The sequence below is a fragment of the Phodopus roborovskii genome, unplaced genomic scaffold (genome assembly GCF_943737965.1).
Source record: "Phodopus roborovskii unplaced genomic scaffold, PHOROB, whole genome shotgun sequence".
In the NCBI taxonomy this organism is placed as follows: domain Eukaryota; kingdom Metazoa; phylum Chordata; class Mammalia; order Rodentia; family Cricetidae; genus Phodopus; species Phodopus roborovskii.
Genome location: NW_026126418.1, coordinates 27,367,501 through 27,388,557, shown reverse-complemented (window position 1 = coordinate 27,388,557; position 21,057 = coordinate 27,367,501). Strand labels below are relative to the sequence as shown.

The 21,057-nt window shown below is 39.1% G+C and overlaps 1 protein-coding gene across 6 annotated transcripts in view; it reads right to left on the bottom strand.

Moving 5' to 3' along the window:
* Znf385b (zinc finger protein 385B) overlaps window positions 1-21,057 on the bottom strand; it is a 383,090-nt gene that overhangs the window by 44,237 nt on the left and 317,796 nt on the right. For 5 of the 6 annotated variants that reach the window (XM_051184403.1, XM_051184400.1, XM_051184399.1 and 2 more), the window contains 2 exons: window positions 19,748-19,786; window positions 14,299-14,409 (listed from right to left, as the gene is read on the bottom strand). In XM_051184403.1, the coding sequence (XP_051040360.1) occupies window positions 14,299-14,409; window positions 19,748-19,786 (150 nt within the window). The remainder of the gene's footprint in view (window positions 1-14,298; window positions 14,410-19,747; window positions 19,787-21,057) is intronic. The other variant, XM_051184401.1, reaches the window with a different exon arrangement.

Below are 21,057 nucleotides of genomic sequence, written 5' to 3'. Positions count from 1 at the left end.
AGTCAGGCAGATTCTTTTTCTGTCACAACTATCCTGATGAAAGCTGCTATCATCTTTTGTCTGGATCACAACAGTCTTCTCAGCGGACACAAAGACCTTCTTCTGCTCTTTGTAGCAGTATTTTCAAACACAAATCTGACCATGGCCATTCCTTGGTTTAAAAAGAAGTTCACAATGCTTCTCTATTCCTGCTTTAAAAACCTAAATCATCATATAGGCAACCTGCATGTCGGTCTCCCTCTCTAGTCCTGGTTTTCGTTGGGTATTCTCTGAGAAACTGAGAGTGTGGCTGCAGCCTAAGTAAAATACAGTCAGTCTACATTTCTGCAGCCTGGAATGCTAGCCCTTTTGTCTGTTTTCAGTTAATTCCTGCCCTTTCTTCAGAACTTGGCTAGATTCCCTTTCTGAAGAAGTCTTCTGAGATCCCACACTAGGCTGTAGACTAACTCTGGATTCTCCCAAAGTAATGTCTACCAAGTGCTAGCGCAGTCCCCCCCCTTTGGACCCTGCCTGATACTTTCCAAAAGTCCTCCCCCATTTCAAATTTATTTGTGAATTCATGAAACCATCTGATTAATTCTATCTTCTTCCACCAGACCACTCCTCCATTACGGCTCACACCTGTAAGACCTTTGTTCTTTATTGTGCAACTTGTACATGACACATTACCTAAAACATGGCAGACTAAACGTCTGACAAATAATTATTACATGGGTGGATGAGTGAATGAGTACACACTTTCTATTACTTCAAAATATAACTCAAGTAAGGATAGAGGATGGGAAAAAAACAGCTGGTTTTGAAATTACTATAGCCAAATGACAGAGAAAATGGCAAAAATAATCAACAATGCACAGTAATGGTGGATAGAGAAACCGGTCAGGAGGAAATGAGGGTTTTGTTTGGGTATCTTTCTAAGCTGCTCCTGGGGTACACCCTGGGGAGATTTAATAATTGCCAGTTGAGGAAGGTGGCTGGGGTGGAGACGACTATTTGGGAACTAGATGACAAGATGATGGATGAATCTTTGGAGATGGATGAGGTTCCTGAGGAATTAAGAACATTGGGGAGGAAATGTATTTGAGAAAAGAATCTCAAGCAAGCAGTTGTGTACAACGTGGAGAAAATCTGTCTGAATAGAGTCTTGAGAAGACAGCGACATCAGATGTGTGGAAGGGGGAAACTTATCAGTGAGGACAGAAGAAGGGTCACCAGGAAAGTGGGATGGACCAGAGAAGAGGGCAGTGTGAGAAAGTCCAAGAGAAAAGAATTTAAGACTCTTAAGTCTCCAGGAGCTACTGTAGTCCTTATGGAGTGTGTCAGCACATTAAGAGCTAAAACACTTTTCTGCTATTTCAAATCAGCTTTATTAAATAACTGGAAAATAATAGAATCTGAGGTCATCTTGTCCTGGAAGTAAGTTGGCAACAATGCACCAAAAGCTGAGTGGTAACCGTGTTTGTGTAAATAAAGGACTGCTAGCTGCTTGGAAAGATATTAGAGTACCTTGCCCCCATCGCTTTCAAGAGTCCAAGAACACACAGCCAGAAAGGAAACACAGTACCCAGAGAAGCAGTAAACATAGAGGCTACCACATATTTCCCTGAACTCAAAAATAAAAACAGGGACACACAGCTGCTGCTATGTTAGCCAGGCAGCAGGCATGGAGCTAAGCACTGACCGTGTAGAGCCTCATTTCACCTCACCAAGCCGCAGGAAGCCAGCATGACTGGTTGGAGTTTACAGAGAACTCTGGACTGTTACTATCGCTCAATCACAGTAGAAAGGGACTCAACCAAAGATGAAGAGACTTTTTACCAGTATGTTGCAGATCAATGAAGGAAGCCCAGAATTTAGGTCAAAACAGCCTTTAGGAGGAGGAGGAGTCAAAACCAGACAGACCCTCCCCTTTTGCTAAGATGCTAAAAGGTGGCCTAAAGTGAAGACAAGTTTTTGGGGTAGCGTTCAAGACAGTAGTTCTCAACCTGAGGGTAGCAATCCCTGGGAGGTATGTGTCACATATTAGATATCATGCATATCTGATATTTACATTATGATTCATAATAGTAGCAAAATTATAGTTATGAAGTAACAACACAATTTTACAGTGTGTGTGTGTGTGTGTGTGTGTGTGTGTGTGTGTGTGTGTATGGGTGTCACCATAACATGAGGAACTGTTATTAAAGGGTCACAGTGTTAGGAAGGTTGGGAACCACTGCTTTAAGGTCATTTTTTTCCCCATAGGGCATGGTTTAGTAACTGTCCTAAGATCCCTTTAGGGCCATTCCTATGTACTGAGCTGGGCATCAGAAAGAAGGCACCGAGCAGATCCTGTCCTTCTGTAACCTGGAGATAGATATATATATATATATATATATATATATATATATATATATATATATCCAAATTGTGACACATTTAGTAAAGCCAGTGGTATTGGGGCTAAATTAGTCTTTCAAAAATTGAAACTACACTGAGGGAGAAATATTTAAAGTGAGACCTGAAAGATGAGTAAGAATTAGATCTAGAGTGGGAGGGGCCGAGGGTGGGGCTGTGCAAGTGTATTAAGGGAAGTCAAAGTCACTATGGTTGGGATATGGAAGCAACAAGGGCCAGAGGCAAGAACTGGGCTAGAGACTGCCACAGTCAGCCACTCACGAATATGAATTTTGAGGATGTTAATACGGTGACATTGTTTAAACAAAATGCTAAATAAGTAACAAAATTACTAGTTTTCTTTAAAAGAGAGAATGGCATAAGCTATTACTAAATGGCTATTGAACTGGGGAAAATTTCAGCAGCACTTGTATGAAAGTCTAAAAACTAGAACATTTTTTAAGAGATGCTGTTATCTGGGGGAGGGTTTAAAGTTGCTTTTAAAAAAGACTGTTAGGTGCCGGAGATGAAGCAATTTGTTAAAATCATGTAAGAGTCACTGAAATTATAGTACTGCTTATATTTCGATGCATTAAGTGCTTATGTGGGCTTGAGAGGCCATCTCTGCTAGTTTACAGTTCTTTTGCTTTGATCCCCCCTGTGAGACTCATATGCACTGTCTGTGAAGGAAAAATTTGGAACAAACAGAAATGCAGTTCATACATATATGAATTACAGCGATCCCTAGTTAATATCATGCAAATTGGTAAGAATTTGTCACATTTGTAAAAATGGATATTCATGCAAATGGTAATTATTCAATGTGTAAATGTGTATCAAGCTTGCTGGAAAGGAATGTCAAATATTCACATTTTAAAAGTTTCCTATCTATTTTTTCTTTTTAATTTTACATCTGTAAGCTCAGTAATCCTATTGTGGTGCTTTGCAAATGTGGAGATCTATCATTTCCCCATGACTTACAGATATTAATGAATACTCTGTTCTCTGGCCATCTGTTAAAATGTATAGGCAGAATCACAAAATGTGACTGCTGATAATTTTTAGTTTAAAAATATGCGTGGGACATGTTGTTCTATTAAACCATTTCAATTACAAAACTCTTAACAAATTATTAATGGATCCTTTAGAATCTAGTCTTTTCTATTCCTCCAAAATGACACAAGGAAAAACTCAACAGAAACAGATGACATCCAATTCCAAAGCATTATGCAGAAGGATTCTGTGTCTCCCATTAATATAGAATGCCACCCTTTACGGAGCAAAGCTGGAGTCATCATCATTAGCTTGGCTAAGGGACAGTGCAAGTACATTTTGTCAGAGTGTTTAGTAGATTGTTCAAAGATAAAAGAGAAACCTGGAATCTCAGGACAGCACTCTGTATCTCCCACACCTAATGAAAGGGGGTGTAAAGCAGAACCTGAGTTCATGCCTATGGAATGAACACCAATCTTTAGAAGGGTTTGCATGATGTATAGATAAATAAGAAAACTGGTTAAGAGCAGTCTGCCTTTTCATTTTCTTCCCTGCACGCTGGTGACTTTTTTGGAGGGGGTTATTTATCCTATTTTATGTGTATGAATGTTTTGTCTGAGTATGTATGTGTAACATGAGTGTGCCTGATGCCTCAGGAGGTGAGAAATGGCATTGAGTCCCTTAGAACTGGAGGTATGTATGGCTGTGAGCCACCATGTGGGCATTGGAAACCAAACCCTGATCCTCTGCAAGAGCAACAAGTGCTCACAACTGCTGAGCCATCTCTCCAGCCCACATGCTGGTAACTAAACTACAGCAATGAAATACCCTTCCTTGGCAATGCTCTTTTGTTGTCAGTCTAAGTCAGTGGTTCTCAACCTTCCTGGTAATTTTGCCACAGGTATGAATCATTATGTAAATATTTGATATGCAGGATGCGATGATCTTAGGTGTATTCTGTGGAAGGGCCATTCAACCTCCAGCTTGAGAACCACTGACCTAAGCTCTAATAAGTGCTGTGGTTACTCTTATGTTTAATGTCCCTTCCCCAGTACTGAGATAGAACTCAAGGCTTGGGGCATGGTAGGCAGGTGTTCTACCTCTCAGTTTTACAACCCAGGAAATGTTAATTGTGCTTGGGTTTGTGTATGTGTGTATATGTGTAGAGCATGAGCACATTTTTTGTTACTTCTGTTTTACTAACTGTGTGGAAATTAATACGGAGAACTTGTCACTCTCAATGGAACCCCCAATCCATACTTACTCCACTATACATAATTATTCTAAGAGTAAATTCCTAGGGTGACAAGTCACCCAAGAGTCATTTCAGATGGTGTTCAGATTAACAAATCTTGCACTCATATTGTGGCACGATCTGACATGAACACAGGATACCTCAGGGATTTTAAAGGCAAAGAAACAAATCTTGAGGCATTTTAATTTGGAATTTGTTTTCAGGGTCCCCCCCCCCTGCCATGAATGTGTCCATGTAATTAAAAAGCACGAGTCATTTATTACCTCCCCCGTTTCTACTCCCTTATTTTAAATTGAAATTTATTTTTGTTACATTTCAAGAGAGTGTTAAGCATGAGGTATACTACTTTTTTTTTCTGTTGTGGAAATACCTGTCTCCTACATTACACCGGCAACACTACAAACAGTCTGCAGTAGGTATCAGGCATCTTACCAGTAGTGCAATAGAATCATTCATTAGCACTAAACCACATCCTCCTTTTGCATTTCTGATTTATAATGTTAATGAAGTTATAGACATGAAAATTAAGTTACAATCAAATCCATGTGCTGAGGTTACAACTGCATGTCATTGAAAATGTGGGCAGCTGCTTCCCAGCTTCCTGTCCTTGTCAACTTCCTTCACGTTTTCTTGACTTGGGAAAGGAGGCTCATGTGATATGTTCCTAACTTTCTGATTTAAAAAACATTTCATTGACAGAGTTCTTATTTGTACAGAGTAAATTCTAGCCATTGCCCCCTCTCATCCAGGTCACTGCTCTCGTTTCCAAGTAAAACCCTTTGCCCCAATAAGTTTCATTCTATTTCCATGTCCTTTATGTGTGACAACTATTAGAGCGATTAATGCACACATTTCAGCCAGATAGAAACACAATAGAACTGTATTCTCAAATCCCAGAATTAGATGTTGACGGTGTGATGAATTCCTCAGAGTCCTTGTTTGTCAGACCAGCTATCTAATCTATGAACATGTATGCTCTGCATGTGCCCTAGAACATAGAACTAAAGTGTGTGTGTGTGTGTGTGTGTGTGTGTGTGTGTGTGTGTGTGTGTGTATGTGAGTGCTGCCTGGTGTTCAGCTTGGTTGAATTTGCCTAGTATGAGACCCTGGGGTCTATCCAAATCACCACCACCATCACTGAAAAAAACGAAGAAAGAAGGAAAGAATGAAAAGGAAGGAGGGAGAGGAAGAAGAGAAAGAAAGGAAAGATAAAAGGTTTAGGTAAGATGCTCCTAAAAGTAATTAAGAGCTAGAACATGGGGTCATGTTGACAAAAGATATGAACACATGTCCCATGAGAAGAAATACCAGTCACCTTTCTAAGTGGCTGGTTCAGATATGAAAATGCAAAATACCCTGTATAATTCTGTTGCCCATCTGAAGTTCATGAGGACCACATAAGTAACAAGCCCTGTTTGGCTTTTGTTGTTGCTGTTGCTGTACTGTTTTATGAACGGGTCTCACTAAGTAGTCTGGCTAGCCTGGTATAGATACATAGATCAGGCTTGCCTCAAAATCACTGAGATTCACCTACTTCTGTCTCCTGAGTGCAGAATGAAAGGCATGAGCCACTGTCACCAAGCTTGGCCAAGCCCTCTCTGTTTTATCTATAGAATTACATAGTTCTTCAGTTTTCTTTTCCCCAAATCCTAGTCAGTCAAGGCTTTCCCTTCTTCACCACCTGTGTGCAATTACAGTGATGACGTGCAGAGAGTGTCAGTGTAGCACCAGACAGCTTTCCACTCAAGATTATTCTAGCCACAGGGTTCTGTTCTCTTCTGAATTATGCTGCAGTTAGCATCATACAGTTCGGCAGCCTTAAATGTCTATCTCATTTTCTCTCTCCCTCCCTCTCCTTTTCCCTCTCTCTCTATCCCTCCTTCTTTCTCCTCTCCCCACCCCCACCTTTCTCTCTCTCTTCTCTCCTCAGGTAGATAACCAAGTTTGTGAGGAAACTGCTTGCTTAGACCTTCCTTTTGAGGCCTGCAGGAGCTGTCTTTTTTTTTTTTTTTTTTTTCCTTAGTTGCTTTTCTCTCCTGGAATAGCTTACTCTCAGTCACACTGTTCACACTATGAAGCACACAAACTTCCAGCCATCTTTTTTTTTCCTTCCTGTTTGGGTCATACATAAATAATACTTTCCATTTCTTGTTGTGAAAATGGTGAAAATTCTAGTCAGCTGACTAATAAAGCATGCGGAGAGAAGCTTTGGGAAAGCAAATGCTTCCTAAAATAAAGCCCAGCTAGCTACTTTAGACTAGCTGCTAACCACATGGAGCCCTCGGGTGCTCAGCCTAGAATGTCTATCTGTCTTTAATTATATATTGGATGGATGTATAGCTGAAATCCCAAGCCACAAAAATCAAGTGAAACCTTTCCTTATTGTTAATGATTCTAGAATCAGTCTTAACAGAAGAAATCCATATCCAGGGAAGAGGTAAAGCACATACTCTTAGCAGTCTTTCCCAAGTCCCAAGTGGCATGGAAACTTTTAGGTGAAGAAAAGTCAACAACAAAATGACTTGGGAAATCTGTAAAGGAATTAAAAAGAAAAAGCTTTGTATTAAAGGGGTTAGTAATGGAAGAATTTTAGAAATGAGAAGTAGTGCTTCTAGCATTCTTTAAAGCTGTAATTAACATCTGGTTGCTGGAAATGGAAAGCTGGCTGTGGTGGCAGTGAGTTCGAGATACTAGTGTCCTTCTCTTGAGAATGGACCTTGATAAGCGGGGCTGGGTGTCAGTGCCTTCATTCTGTCATCCACGTTTACATTCTGGGTACCATCCTATTAGGTTGATCATACCTTTCCAAATACAGCTGGCAACAGATGAGAGCTAGACTTCCATGTCATGTGAAGCATCTCTATGCTTAAAGAAAAGCCAGGAAAATATCAAATTATATACACAGCATGACTTTCCACTAGTGCAACATAGGATCTGATGAGTCTCTATAAGATGTTACACTCGCTTAAAAAACAAAACGAAACCGTTCTTTTTAATGTATTTTTTTCTTTTTCCTGGTTGCAAATTTAGTGTGTGTGTGTGTTCTGTTCATATATGTTTGTGTGTGCATGCATGCATCTATGTGGAGCAGAAGTCATCATGCTCCACTGTTCTTCATCTTTTTGTTTGTTTACTTATTTTTGAGACAGGGTCACTCACTGAACTTAAAGCATGGTTCAGCTAAGCTGCTGATCAATGAGTTTCAGCCATTTACCTGTCTCAGGCACTGGGGTTACAGACAGGTGTCAAACTCTGACCCTCATGCTTGTGAGGCAGGTACTTCACTAGAGAAAGCCATTTCCCCAGCCCTGAGTGGTGAGTCTAAATATCAGTTCTAAATACTCCACATATCTGATTAAAATATAAGGGAATGCTGAGGACGACAATGTTGCTGTGTTGTATAGTGCTACCATGGAAGCAAGGTTTTAAAGAATTTAATGAGTAACTACTATCTACCTCAAAAAGCTGACTGAACTTTTAAGAGCTTTGTTTAATGGCAGCTATTGAGGAGAACTTTAGCACCCTGTGTCCCTGTTCTGTGTAATCACGCTATATTTCTGTCATGTTGGAGCAAAAAATGTTCATCATTTTGTCAGCTCTGTCTGTGAAACAGAGAATTACCTTCTCAGGCCCTGGAGATTTATGCTTTTAATTACCTCCTATCTGCTTCGCTACCCTCTAAACCTAAGAATCAATATAAATAGTCTTATTTATGGGAAAAAATGTAAAATGTTTGACAAAACCTGGCTATCACTTTCTAGGTTTTCTTTGGAAGCTATTGATTCCTTTTATTTTTGGCATTGCACCTTTGTTCTTGACAGAACTGGTTGGCTTTTCAAACTTACAATATGAATTTTTCTAATAATTTGTATTGGTTAGTAGCAGATGTAAATTTTACGCTAAGCATGGGAGTTCCTGGATCAGCAACTCAGGCATGAACCCTGTGGTATCGCTGTAGATTAATGGCCTGATGCAGAGTTTGGTTGAAGTCCTACCTTCTCCAACCCACCAGAGACTCGTGTTTCAGCATGGTCCACTTTCAGGACTCATTTATTTTCAAAATGAACCATGTTAGCAAAGGTAAAATCCAACAGGCTTGGCACCAGTGCTTTCAAATAAATACAACTTATCCATGTGTGTGTGTAGCTGTTCTCCATGTTCATGAGGGATTGGATTGTTCCCTGGAGCTTTCTGAGTGCCCAAGTCTGTGGTTGCTGAAGTTCTTCATATAAGATGAAGTTCCTTATACATGGCATTTGCATGTATTCGCCTGTATTCTTTTCAAATTAAAATATAAATGCTATGTAATGGCTCTCATGCCATAGTGTTTAGGGAAGAAAATCAAGGAAAATAATCTATGTTTTCAGTACGGATACATGCAAGATTGTTTTAAGGGGGAGAGATGTCTAAACCATGCTTTTGGATCTCCTGACCATTGAAGGCTTTATATTTATATTATATTTTATACATTTAAAACTTATATCATACTTTAAAAATTCATGTGCAATTACATAAATGAAACTATTGAGGAGTAGCTATCTACCCTAAGGGCTTTCAAGAGCAATAGAGTAGATGTGTAGAGGTGGCTGACAGTGGTTAGATCCATGTATATGAAGTAGGGAACAGTTAAAGTATACCCTTAATTCATGTATAAATGTTGGCTGGATTCATGTGACAGTGACCTTTCGTTGGGGCACTGGGGTCAAAGAAAAGATCAGGTGGAGAATGAAGGGTGAAGAAATGTAATGAATGGGTTGGAAGAGAATACAGAGAATAAGGGATGACATATTTTAGAGATAAAAGATAGTTCAAGGATGTCTAAAGTTCAAGGATGTTTCAGAAAATATTTGCACCCAACTGTCCACTTCAGTTCTGCTTAAAAGGACATTTTCTAAGATAGCATCTACCAAGGTTCCGGGTTCTTGGGTGTGATCTGAATTCCTAGGAAGGGCAGCTGCTACAGGGACTTGGTGTCACACAGCAGCTGGTGAAGGACAGTCAGGTCACCCTCAAAAATGTTCACACAAATGGGTGGTCACCCTACTATTTTTTCTTCGAAGCAAACCTTCAGTTTCCTGCCCCATCTATAATATTCTGAGGTCAATCAAAGAATTGGCATGAGGTCATCTCTTTATATCCCCAGACAGGAAGGCATAAAGCATAGAAAGAAGGACAAAGGGCTAAAATCTAGAGATACCAGCTAAACTGAAGCCCATACCATAATCCAGACAGGACATTGCCAACAAAACTCACCAACCTACAAATGCCATAAAGTAAGATAAAATGAAGATAATGTGGACTCTGATAGTATCTGTAATACTGTAGATTTTGCAAATCAGATGGTTTAGTGCCATGCTAGTAATGAAAGCATATGGCATTAGCACTGGGGAATACGATCTCATGTTTCATAATTTGTGGCCTTAATGATGAATTCCATTATTTTAGGGTCTATCCCTGAACTAGAGTCTGTAAAACTTGGTTAGATCACTGTGCTTTTGGTTCTGTTTCCCTATGGAGCATGGGGAATCCACATGGGATAACGATTGTTTATATCGAACTATGGCGAGATGATGACGTCATCGTCATCTCTGTTTTTAAACACTTAATTAAGAAAACCAAGTTGCCCTGCTCTTATGTAAAATTCCACTTGTATTTCCCTGATCCTTCTACTGCTAGTCTCCAAGGAACTGGAATTAATATGTAAATTAGAAATTATTTGTGATCTACCAATTCCTAACCTAGCAAAGAGAGAGAAAAATGTTTGCCTTAAGGTATTATTTGTGAAGTGTATGTTAGCTCATTTTCCTGACTGGGCTCTTCTCTAGAGATGACACTTTGCAGCTGATAGGTAAAGATTCCTTCTAGGGCTCATCAATTTATGATCATCCTACAGCGTGCACTCATTTATCAACAAACAAAGGAACATGGGGGCTCATGACAACCTCATTTGGTTTATCCTAGGTTAGGATTAAAAAAAAAAAGATGATGAAGAGAAAGCAGCCATTGGCATCTGCACATATTTGTGCAAAGGTCCAGGACTCTTTTGTAAAGTGCATTATTCTTGGACTGCAGTGCCTGCCCCTGGCAAAGTTAATGGTGTCAATTTGTAAAGGTTCACTTGGGAAATGTTTGTGATTAATGCTTGCTCATTTACATAAGGCTTCATTGTGTAAATAAAGCTGTAGCCTTTTGCTTTCCAACAGTGGAGTTCTATTGAGATGGTAAAAGCTGGACAAAGCAGGCTGCAGAATGCTTAAACTAGGTCACTCTGAGTTGTACTGCACAAGGTCTACCCTGGTATGTTTTATGTGCATTATAGGAAACCGTGGAGAGCAGTCTGTTTACTGTGCAAATTTGCCTTCCAGATCTTTCAATAAACATATTTTCTACACTGAAGAGTGAAGCCAATTGAGTCTTGGGCTGATTTAGAAATGTTATTAAAGGAAATAAGGATGAGCATCTTCTTAATTCTTGCATTAAAATGTAAATAGGGTAATTATAAAATAATAAACTCTCTCCCCAATAAAAAATGCTCAGTTAGAGAGCTCGGTTATGCAGATTATAACACCATTACTAAATACGAGGAACACATATATGTCACATTTCTGAATCTGCCATCCAGATTTTGCGGTTTTATTGCTCAGAATCTAAGCAGCTCTCCGAAATCTCATTTCTTTCTTTATTCTTCACAGGGATGCTGAATAGCGACAGGAACCTGATGGTCATGTGCTAACATGTATGCTGCTTCCTTGTCCATATTAGTTATACTCAGAAAAACAAAAACAAAAAAAAAAAAACAAAAAAAACAAAACAAAAAAAAAGGATGATGGTGAGTGCAGATCAAAGGTGTGAGAAATTCTGAACTGTACAGAGGAAAGTCTCACACCTCCCTCAAAGCACCGATGGGACAGATTTGCTTTTGATTTTGTTTTCTCTATTTTGATTTTTCAAACATGGTCTCATGTTGTCCAAGCCTCACACTTGCTGTGTAGATAAGGCTGGCCACCAACTTGTGAGTCTCCTGCCTCACCTCCTATGTTCTAGGATTGCAGGGTGTGCCACCACACCTGGCTTCCAAGATACAACAGAAAGCATAATTCTTAGGTCTTAGCTGTTCTATCTGCATGACAGATGTGTTTGTATCCTGTTCTGTTGATGGTGATATCATGGAGTTTATTTTTAACCATGGAGCCGGAATGGTACATTTTCCCATCATAGAATAGAAAACTAAGGTCAACAATGTTGGTGTAATTTTCCAAGTTCAGAAAAGAACTTAAATCCACGTCCAAGAACTAACTTTCTTTCTTTCTTTCTTTCTTTCTTTCTTTCTTTCTTTCTTTCTTTCTTTCTTCCTTCCTTCCTTTCTTTTTTCTTTTCTTTTCTTTTTTTGAGACAGGGTTTATTTAGCTTGTTTGTCCTGAAACTCACTGTGTAGACCATGCTGGCCTTAAACCCTCAGAGATCTGCTCACCTCTATCTCTTCCTCTTGAGTGTGGGATTAAAGGTGTGTGTTACCATGCCTGGCCCTCACAGAATCCCAATGCAAGGTTGTACATGTAATTGAGAACTGAGTGGAAGATCTACAATGTGCTCTGGTGGAAGGAGTAAGGTTTTTCCACCCTCTGCTGGTCTTGTCCAGCTGCTGCTCCAGCCCCAATTAACACACCGAGGCTCTGTATTTGATATAATGCTGTTGGCCAGGTACTAGTTTCTTATCGGCTAGCTCTGTCTTAATTATTAACCCATTTTTATTAATCTCCACGTGGTCTTATCTTACTGGAGAGAGAGCCCGCCAGCGTTCTGCTCTCTGTCTTCCATCTTGACTCCTCCTCCCTACTTCCTATTTCTTTCCTCCTTCTCTCCTAGTCCCTCCTATCTTCCTTTCCTATTGGCCAACAGTGCTTTATTCATTAACCAGTATGAGAAACATATTTACAGAATGACATCTCCCATCATCTTTTCTTTTTTGTCTAAATAAAAATGTCTCTGTCATTTCTAGAGTTTATATATTATCCTTCTATGGTCTTTAAAGGAGTTAAAGACAAATAGTTATGGTTATAGTTTTCCTTAGTTAGGATTAAAGATAAGTTACATAGACTTTAAACACACAAAGATAAAATAGATAATAAAATATTTTCTTTAAATCTTACTAAATATTTATGGACTAAATATTTCTAACTATGATTCTTATTTAATAACAGTTATGTTATATATTTTACTATGTTAAGGTTAAAACCCTTCTTTTTATTTAGACAGAAAAGAGGAGATGATGGGAGATGTCATTCTGTATATATGTTTCTCATACTGGTTAATGAATAAAGCACTGTTGGCCAATAGGAAAGGAAGATAGGAGGGACTAGGAGACAAGGAGGAAAGAGGAAGTAGGAAGGAGGAGTCAAGATGGAGAGGCTGGGGAGAGCAGACGCCGGCCCCACTGCCTGGTAAAAAGACCAGAAGAGAGCACCAGTTCCCTGAAACTGAAGTATGGATGGTGCTGGGCATGGAATCTGAGCCCTCTGCAAAAGTAGCTAGTGCTTTTCCCTGCTGAGACATCTCTCCAGTCCCAAGGTGGAGTGATTTTTCAATGTACCTTGATAACTGTAGGTTTTCTAGTAAGTACTGAAATCTGGAAAAATAAATCTTCAAAATTTATACCTCTGCGGATTTTTCCTTCTTTCCTATGTGTATTCTGAGAAGCAAGTGATTTTTTTTAAAGAGTTTTGGAGAATTTTGGTATTCATTCTGCTGAGATGTCAAATGAATTAACATCCTATTTTTGTCTGTTTATTTAGGTGCTTTTAAAGTCTTCCTCATGGAATTTTATACTTGACCACACATTCATTAGACTTTGGTTGAAATCATGTTAAATATAATTGTTCAGAACATGATCAACTTGTTTTCCAGTCAGTGCAATTTCATTGTGCTTACTCTGTAGAATTATGAAAATGTCACATCATGGTATATATGTAGAAGGATATATGTTATTTTTGTATTTCCAAAAACACATTAAATCTGTGGTATGCTTTTTGCAAAATGGCTTTTTGAGTCCAGAAACTAGGGAAATCCCTCATCCAAGGTACAGTCTTCAGATCCCATCTGCACTGGAAACTGGTTTTATCTGGTAGTTGAATATTACTAGATTTGTACTGTTACTTATTTTTTTATAAATTAAAAAATCTACTTTGATTTTATACTTTCCTTGGTATCTCTTTTCAATAGAATGTCTATGTTGGCTAGTTGTAAAATTTTTTCCCTGTATGTATATAAAAATGGAAAACACAACTTGTATAATACACTATTCTTTGAGCTATTTAGTAAGATTGAACACATGCATGAAATGTGATAGTTCTTGTCAAAAATAACAGCGGTCTTCCTTGGCATTCACTCAATTTTTTTTCACATTTTCTAGTTCTCAAGTATTTTTGACAAGCAAATAGAATTAGTGTGATCGAGCATAAAATGAGAGAACATCTTAATTTTTATGATCAATCACTTGTTCAAATTTGAAGCACTGAATCTGAGTCACTTGGGAATTGAACACATTGGAGCCAGTGGGCCATCAGGAGGAAAAGTAGTGCTGAAACACCACAGAGCACACAAATAAAAAGAGATGGGCATATTCAGGCCAGTCAGCATTGGCACACTTCAGAGAGCAATAAAATGGTGATACTCACATCCGAATTAAAGCGAAGCTGACACACATTACAAGAAATAACTTGCTTCTTCTTTGGGGGAATGGAGACTCCAAACGTGTGGTTAATGACAGCTTTCTGCACAGGGTCCATCTGAAGAGCAAATGATTAAACACAAAAAGTCAAAATTACCTTCAAAGGAAAGAGTGCTGTGGGCAAATAAGAGGAGTAGAATTACTCCTGAAGGTTTTAATTCTTTGTTCCCAAATGAGGCTATCAAGGAATCTCATGCATCTGTAATGTTCTTGTCTCTGGGAATTAAGAATAAAAACACAAGCAAAACAAATCTGTTTGAAGTCGTAACATACAAAGGACCACAAGAGAATCACCACATCCCTAGCAACCTCCTACTGACCAAAGGAGAGATGGGACATTTTAAAGAGTCAGACTTCAAGAAAACCAAAGAGTCAAGTGTTAAGGTTAAAATTAAGTTGTTAATGTTTTCCTTGTAGGAAGCGATAATGCCCATCATGGGCCCGGATGATATCAGTGACAGTCACTACAGATATATTTAACTTCTTAAGTTTTGATTTATGGCAAAGTTGTAAATGTCAGGCTCTTATTACAGAACAAGAAAGTGTGTATCTTTATTTCAAAATAATTTATTAGCTTTCATGTCCTATGGATTGAAATTCACTGTACTGGAAAGTACATTACCAAACACTCAGATGCATGTAAGAGATTGGTCAATATATGCAATCCTTGTTTAAATATTGATCAGGCATGGTTTTGATTTATAGTCTGTGATTCGTTTTGGCTTCCATAGAAAACATACAAAGGAAGGAGAATATAGAGTAATAAAAGTATTCGGCAACAGGAAAATTCACAGTACAGAGCCATCACACTTAGGAAAAGAAGCAATTCTATCTGCAGAGCAAGTGAAAAGAGACTGTGATGATTCTCTCATGTACCCCAGAAATTAATCCCCAGCACTAACATCAGATGACTGGCAGCTCACAAAACAATGCAGATGATGAGCGGTGAATTACTAATCAACAGGTGTGACATGGACAAGGACAGGTCAACTGACACCACCAGCGAGGAAATCTCCCGAGCTCAGAGTTTAACATTGGATTAGTGGGTGACATTTGAGAGAGAAGAAACAAATACCATCCCTGATCATGATTATAAATCAAGAAAGTATAAAATTAGCAATTAGGAGAACTTACATGCGGCAAGAAAGGGGCAGAGTTATTATTATATATGTCACATACAACAACAGTAGTAGAAGACATGTGTGTGTATACACACGCACACAGTCACGTATGTATATAACACAATGTTAATTATAGAAGAGGAGATAATGAATCTGAGGGGGGGGGACTGGGAAAACTAGAGAAATTGGTGGGGGGAGAGGTAGAAACTGGGTAAATTAAGTGTACTCACATATGAAATTCTTCAAAAGTAAAAATTTGAAGTTACTAGAATTAGCCTACTTTTTGCTACAAGTTTAAGAGTTGGAAGAGGTGACAGTAAAGGAACTATCACTCTAAAAACAAGGGTGATGGTTTGAATGTGCAGGGAGTGACAGATACGGTCTCATATCCCAACCCAGAGCCTAATGAATGCTAGGCAAGTGTTAACGCTGTCCTATTTGACAGTCCTTGAATGTTATTGCATGAAAATGAGACAAGAGAGAACAAAAACAAAACAATAACAAAAAACCATCAGTAAGGAAATCCCAAGTCAGGGAAGAAAACATTAGCCATTTATTTTATTTGTACATGTGTTTATCTAAATACTTTCTAATGGCTCCTGGGCAAATATTAGCATATCAATTTGTATAGGCTTAAAAATAAAACAGACTAGCTTAATTGGCAGTGTTGAAATTCCCAAATTTTCAAAGTTGACCAAGAGCCTTTTATCAAGAGGCTTTACTCTCAGACTGTATAAAATATTTCCCATCTAGTACTGTGTGAAATACAAAGGATAAAATTGCATGGTTATCTCGTGCATGCTACTTTGCTCATACCTGCAGTAAATCTGATTGAGTACTTTATCTTTATATCAAGCATATATCAAAGCATAAATAATAATATTCATTAAACCATTACTAGAATGTACATTTTTTTCCTATCACTCATTAAAAACACATTGAAAATTAATATTTAAAATAAAAGCTTCCATTCCTTAAAAGGAATACATGTCTCCTGGTTTTACCTACACTATGGCACAGAAGCACACACAAAATATGAACCTAACATATTCTAGTTTAAAATTTTCATGAAACCAAGATAATTAGGGGTGGATGCAACACAATCCTTGAGCAGAAATATTCCTCCTAAATTCCTTTCCGAAGAATTCCTAATATAACTGTATTCTGCTCAAATCTGATATCTGTACCACACCAAACTGAAAACACTGCTTCCTATTTTCCATCCCTAATAGTTAAGTCATGGCTGAACACTCCAAATACAGAGACAGCCAAGTCCCCAGGCGCCTGCTTCCCAAAGCATGCTAAGGAGGTCCCTGCAAGACACTGGCACCAGACCTGGCTCCTGCAGTGTGTAAGATCATAGACTTCCTCACTAAGTCAGTTCAGATGGGACAGCAGTTTTAACGGCTTCCTTGTTTCCTGACCTGCTGCCTTCATATGAATGACTTCCAGCTAGTCATATCAAAATCTTACTTCTAATGTCTCTCACTTAAAAGGATACTCTATTGTGTAGCTTAGCCTTCTTGTGGGACATCCAACAATGGGGAGCAGAGGCTGTCTCTGATTCTTTTTGCTGGTTTTTGAGACCCCCTATCCCTCATATTGGGTCCCCTTGTCCAGCCTTAATACAAGGGGATATGCCAAGTTTTGTTCATATCCATGGGAGGGCTGCCCTTTCCTGAACAGAAATCCAGGAAGAGTGAACTGGGGGTACAGAAGGGAGTGGAGTGAGGAGACTGGGAGGAGAGGAGGGAAGGGAAACTGGTTGGAATGTAAAATGAATTAATTAATTGAAAAAAGAATGAGGGGTTAGCTAATAAACTCACCAGCTATAGGAATGTATCTAACAGAAAGATTATACTTATTATGTATTCATTGTTGTTGGATCAGTCATTTTCATTAATGTTTGCACGAGAGAACTAGAAGAGGGTTTTTTAGAAAAAAAAAGCATTGGGAAAAAGCACTGTTTTCTGCTGAAAATGGTAGATTTCCTTATATGAGTTTTCAGAAAATACCCATGCTTTCCTCTTGTCTAAATCTGTTTATCTTTCCCACGGAGGTTTATTTTGATGGTAAATCCTGAGTGCCAGTGTGGATTGGGACAAGAACAGCCCTGGGTGTATCTGTGAGGCCATTTTCAGAGAGAATCAGCTAAGTGGGGATGGGGGGTGGGTGGGACTGGTAGGGGATGGAGGGGGGTGACCAATCCTAACATAAGTGGTCCTACCCAATAGGCTGGGGGATTAGGTGGAGCTGTAGGGCAAGAAACAGGAAGCCCTCCAGCACAAGCCTCTACTGTCTCCTCTGCTCACCAGGATGGCAGCCACTCAAGCCGCCATACTATCCCTACCATAACACACTACAACCCAAAGGAATTTCTCCACCCATGGCTTGACTATGAAATGTCCCACTCCGGCTCAGTGTTCCATCTTTCACAGGTGGCATTAGGGAGACATACAGTAGAACCTGGGAGAGGTCAGTCCTCCCTGGAGCAAGCAGACAAAAAGGCACAAGCTGCTGAAGGGTACACCTGGTCCCCAGTCCCTCCCTGATACCCTGCTTCTTCTCTGCCATGAGATGAGTAGCTTCTTCCAGCTACACCATCCCAACACCACCCTGTTCTGCGAATGGCAGGCCCAGGATAAACAGAGCCACGGACTATGGGCAAAAACTTCTGAGACTGTGATCTAGAATAAAGTCACTTTTTTTAGGTTGTGTTTTCTTTTGTATTTTGGTCACATGGATGAAAACTAACTATACATACACCCCATCCCTTAGGTTGTTTTTTCTGGTATTTCTCTCGCAACAGAAAGTTGAAAACAGCTACAATTACATATTTTATTCACGGCTGGGCAGTGGTGATATATGTCTTTAATCCTAGCACTCAGGAGGTTGAGGCAGGTGGATCTCTGTGAGTTTGAGGCCAGCCTGGTCTACAAAGCTACACAGAGAAACCCTATCTCAAAAAAAAGAAAAAATAAAAGACACATTTTACTCAAATATTATTTGTTAGACATGATTAATGAGAAGAAAATTGTAAAAGGGTGTAGATGCTCTAGTTGTCAGCCTCTCTGATCCCTTGAAACAAGTGCTGGGTACTGACATCTGACCTTCAATACCTGAACCATATGGGCAAGATTTAGATTTTCAGTATCATAAAAAGGGTTTTCAGTTTTTTAAAAAGTAGAAAGTGGCACTATTCTGAAGTTTCGTTTTATGTTTTCCTGTGCTATTCTAAAAGTTATGAAAAGAATTACTATTAACTGCTTTTTTTTTTTTTTTTTTTTTTTTTTTTTTTTTGTAGTGGATGGCTATTCTCTGTACACATCCCGAGATCTGCTGAGTTAGTAAATGGTTGTGGTGAAACTGGGTTAAATGTGATCATCACCACATTAAATCAGAGCAGCTGAGACCCTCACCAGGGAGAAGGAGAGCCTTCGAGGCTCATGGGACTAATGAGCTTAGGGAGCTTTCATGCTATCCTTATAAGGTTTCTCTCTTCAATGAGGTTATATAGGAGTCAGCAATAGGCTGTGGGGGCCACTTTGGTCACGAAGTTGCCTGCAAATTGCCCAGAGAGGTGGGGTGCTACTCAGTAGTACAGTTTATATGAGTTGTGAATGCTGTGGGTAGGACTCCTAGTGGTATAGATGCATGTATGGTTACCTTTGATTTGTACACATTCCTGAAAATAACCCCAGTAAGTTCACTGACAGAACTGGGACAAAAGACTTGGACAGAATCCATCCCTCAATAATGGTGTTGAACAGATGTTTCTTTATGTCTCCCCGGGAAATCACACGGCAGTGGTTAACTCTTTTATTATTCATTTAGTGATTCCTTTCCAGAATGAATAATGGCTCCTAGATTAATAGACATTCTCAGAAACCCTAAAATGCCAAGTTAAATTTATCAAATGAAAAAATACATATGTGTATAATAATTTCATATATAGAATGTTAAGGTAAATTATTATTAGAACTGTGATTATACACCACCAAAGCAATATTTTTAAAGATTTAATTGGCAGTTCATAGACATTTAATTGTTAAAAATGAGTGCTTTCAACAATTTATTAAGTGTAAGGTATAAGTTTTAAATGACCAAATGCTTGTTAGTCAGTTATATCAACTTAGCTCATGTTATTTCTGTTTACACAAAAAAGTCTGTGGAGAGGGAAGATTATGGTTTGCTGGGAAATAATCATAACAAAGCTTATAAAAGGAAAAACTAACAAGTCCCTGCCACACAGGTCCGGCTACGAGAAGCCCTTACCTGGCAGAATTTATTGGTCCCAAATAAGCCTCTTCTTTTCTAAAAAGAAGTAAAAGTTAGAAGTAATCACCTAGTGCTTTGGGAAGAATGTGCATATTCACACATGTTTACATGTTTCAGAAACCCACCTTCCAGCTCATATAGGTAGAGAGGCCTGAAATGCGTCTAAATACAGAAGCAAGATGAGCACTTTGCAGAGATTCCAATGAAAAGAAAAACAAAATCTATCAATGCAATTAAACAGTAGGTAATCAAAACAGGAGGTGGGGTGGTGGCTGGCCTCAGAAGCTCGGGAGGCGACTGGAGGCTGTGGCTGGGTGAATGAGCTATTGACTGCAGTGGTCTGAGATGAGCTAATGAAACTGGCCTGATCACCTGTCTATTGTATTTTCAACGTCAAAATGAGAATGAACTCATCAAGATCATGAGAGTCACAAACCTGTATTTTTAAGACCATTACTTTCCCAAGTGATTTGCATGGACATGATTTGCATGGACACGGGCTGAACAATCACAGGAGAACATGTGGCTATGAAGGAACTCAGACACAGGAAAGTAGCACTGCTGCCTTCCACTGAGGTAAGCAGTCTCCATCACTGTGTGGTCAGGTGCTGGATTACATTTTAGACACTACATGGTTTTCAAGCCTTTAAGACAATTATCTATTTATACTAATGGCCTTCAAACCATTTGGTAAGCACAGATTACCTATGAATTCAGTAAGTTCATTGCCACTAAACAGAATTAGAAGCCAGGGTTTCACAGGGTTTCAATACTTTTTTGATTTTTTAAAAAATCACCCATGCAATAAATATTTCTGGAGTCCTATTGTGGTTCAGACGATGTTCCAGTCCGCATGGGGATATGAGTCAAATATGAGAGGGACATAGTTTTAAAGTTGAAATGTGAGATGGTACAAACTAATTAATTGGGATCTGGAGGATGAAAGTCACTATCAAGCAAATAAGAAGACATGGGAAAGAAAGAAACAAACAAAAATGGTATGTCTTCTGTGTATCAACCAACTTCGGGCTCTACTGTCCCTTTGTGGTCTTCTCACATGTTAGGCATTTAGAGCCTACTCTTAGTGTGACATCAGTGTCATCCTGCAAGGGTATTCACTTTGGATAATAAACAGCATCAACAACATGAGAAGAGCAGCTTAGCTTCTTGGAGCGTTACTCTAGGCCAGGGGCCATGGAGAAGTTAGCTCATGCATGCATTCTCACTTATGATTTCCCCCATACAGATGAAGAATCCCAGTCTCTTAGAAAGTCAACTGCTGTTCACCCTTAGGCTCTCGAGTACTG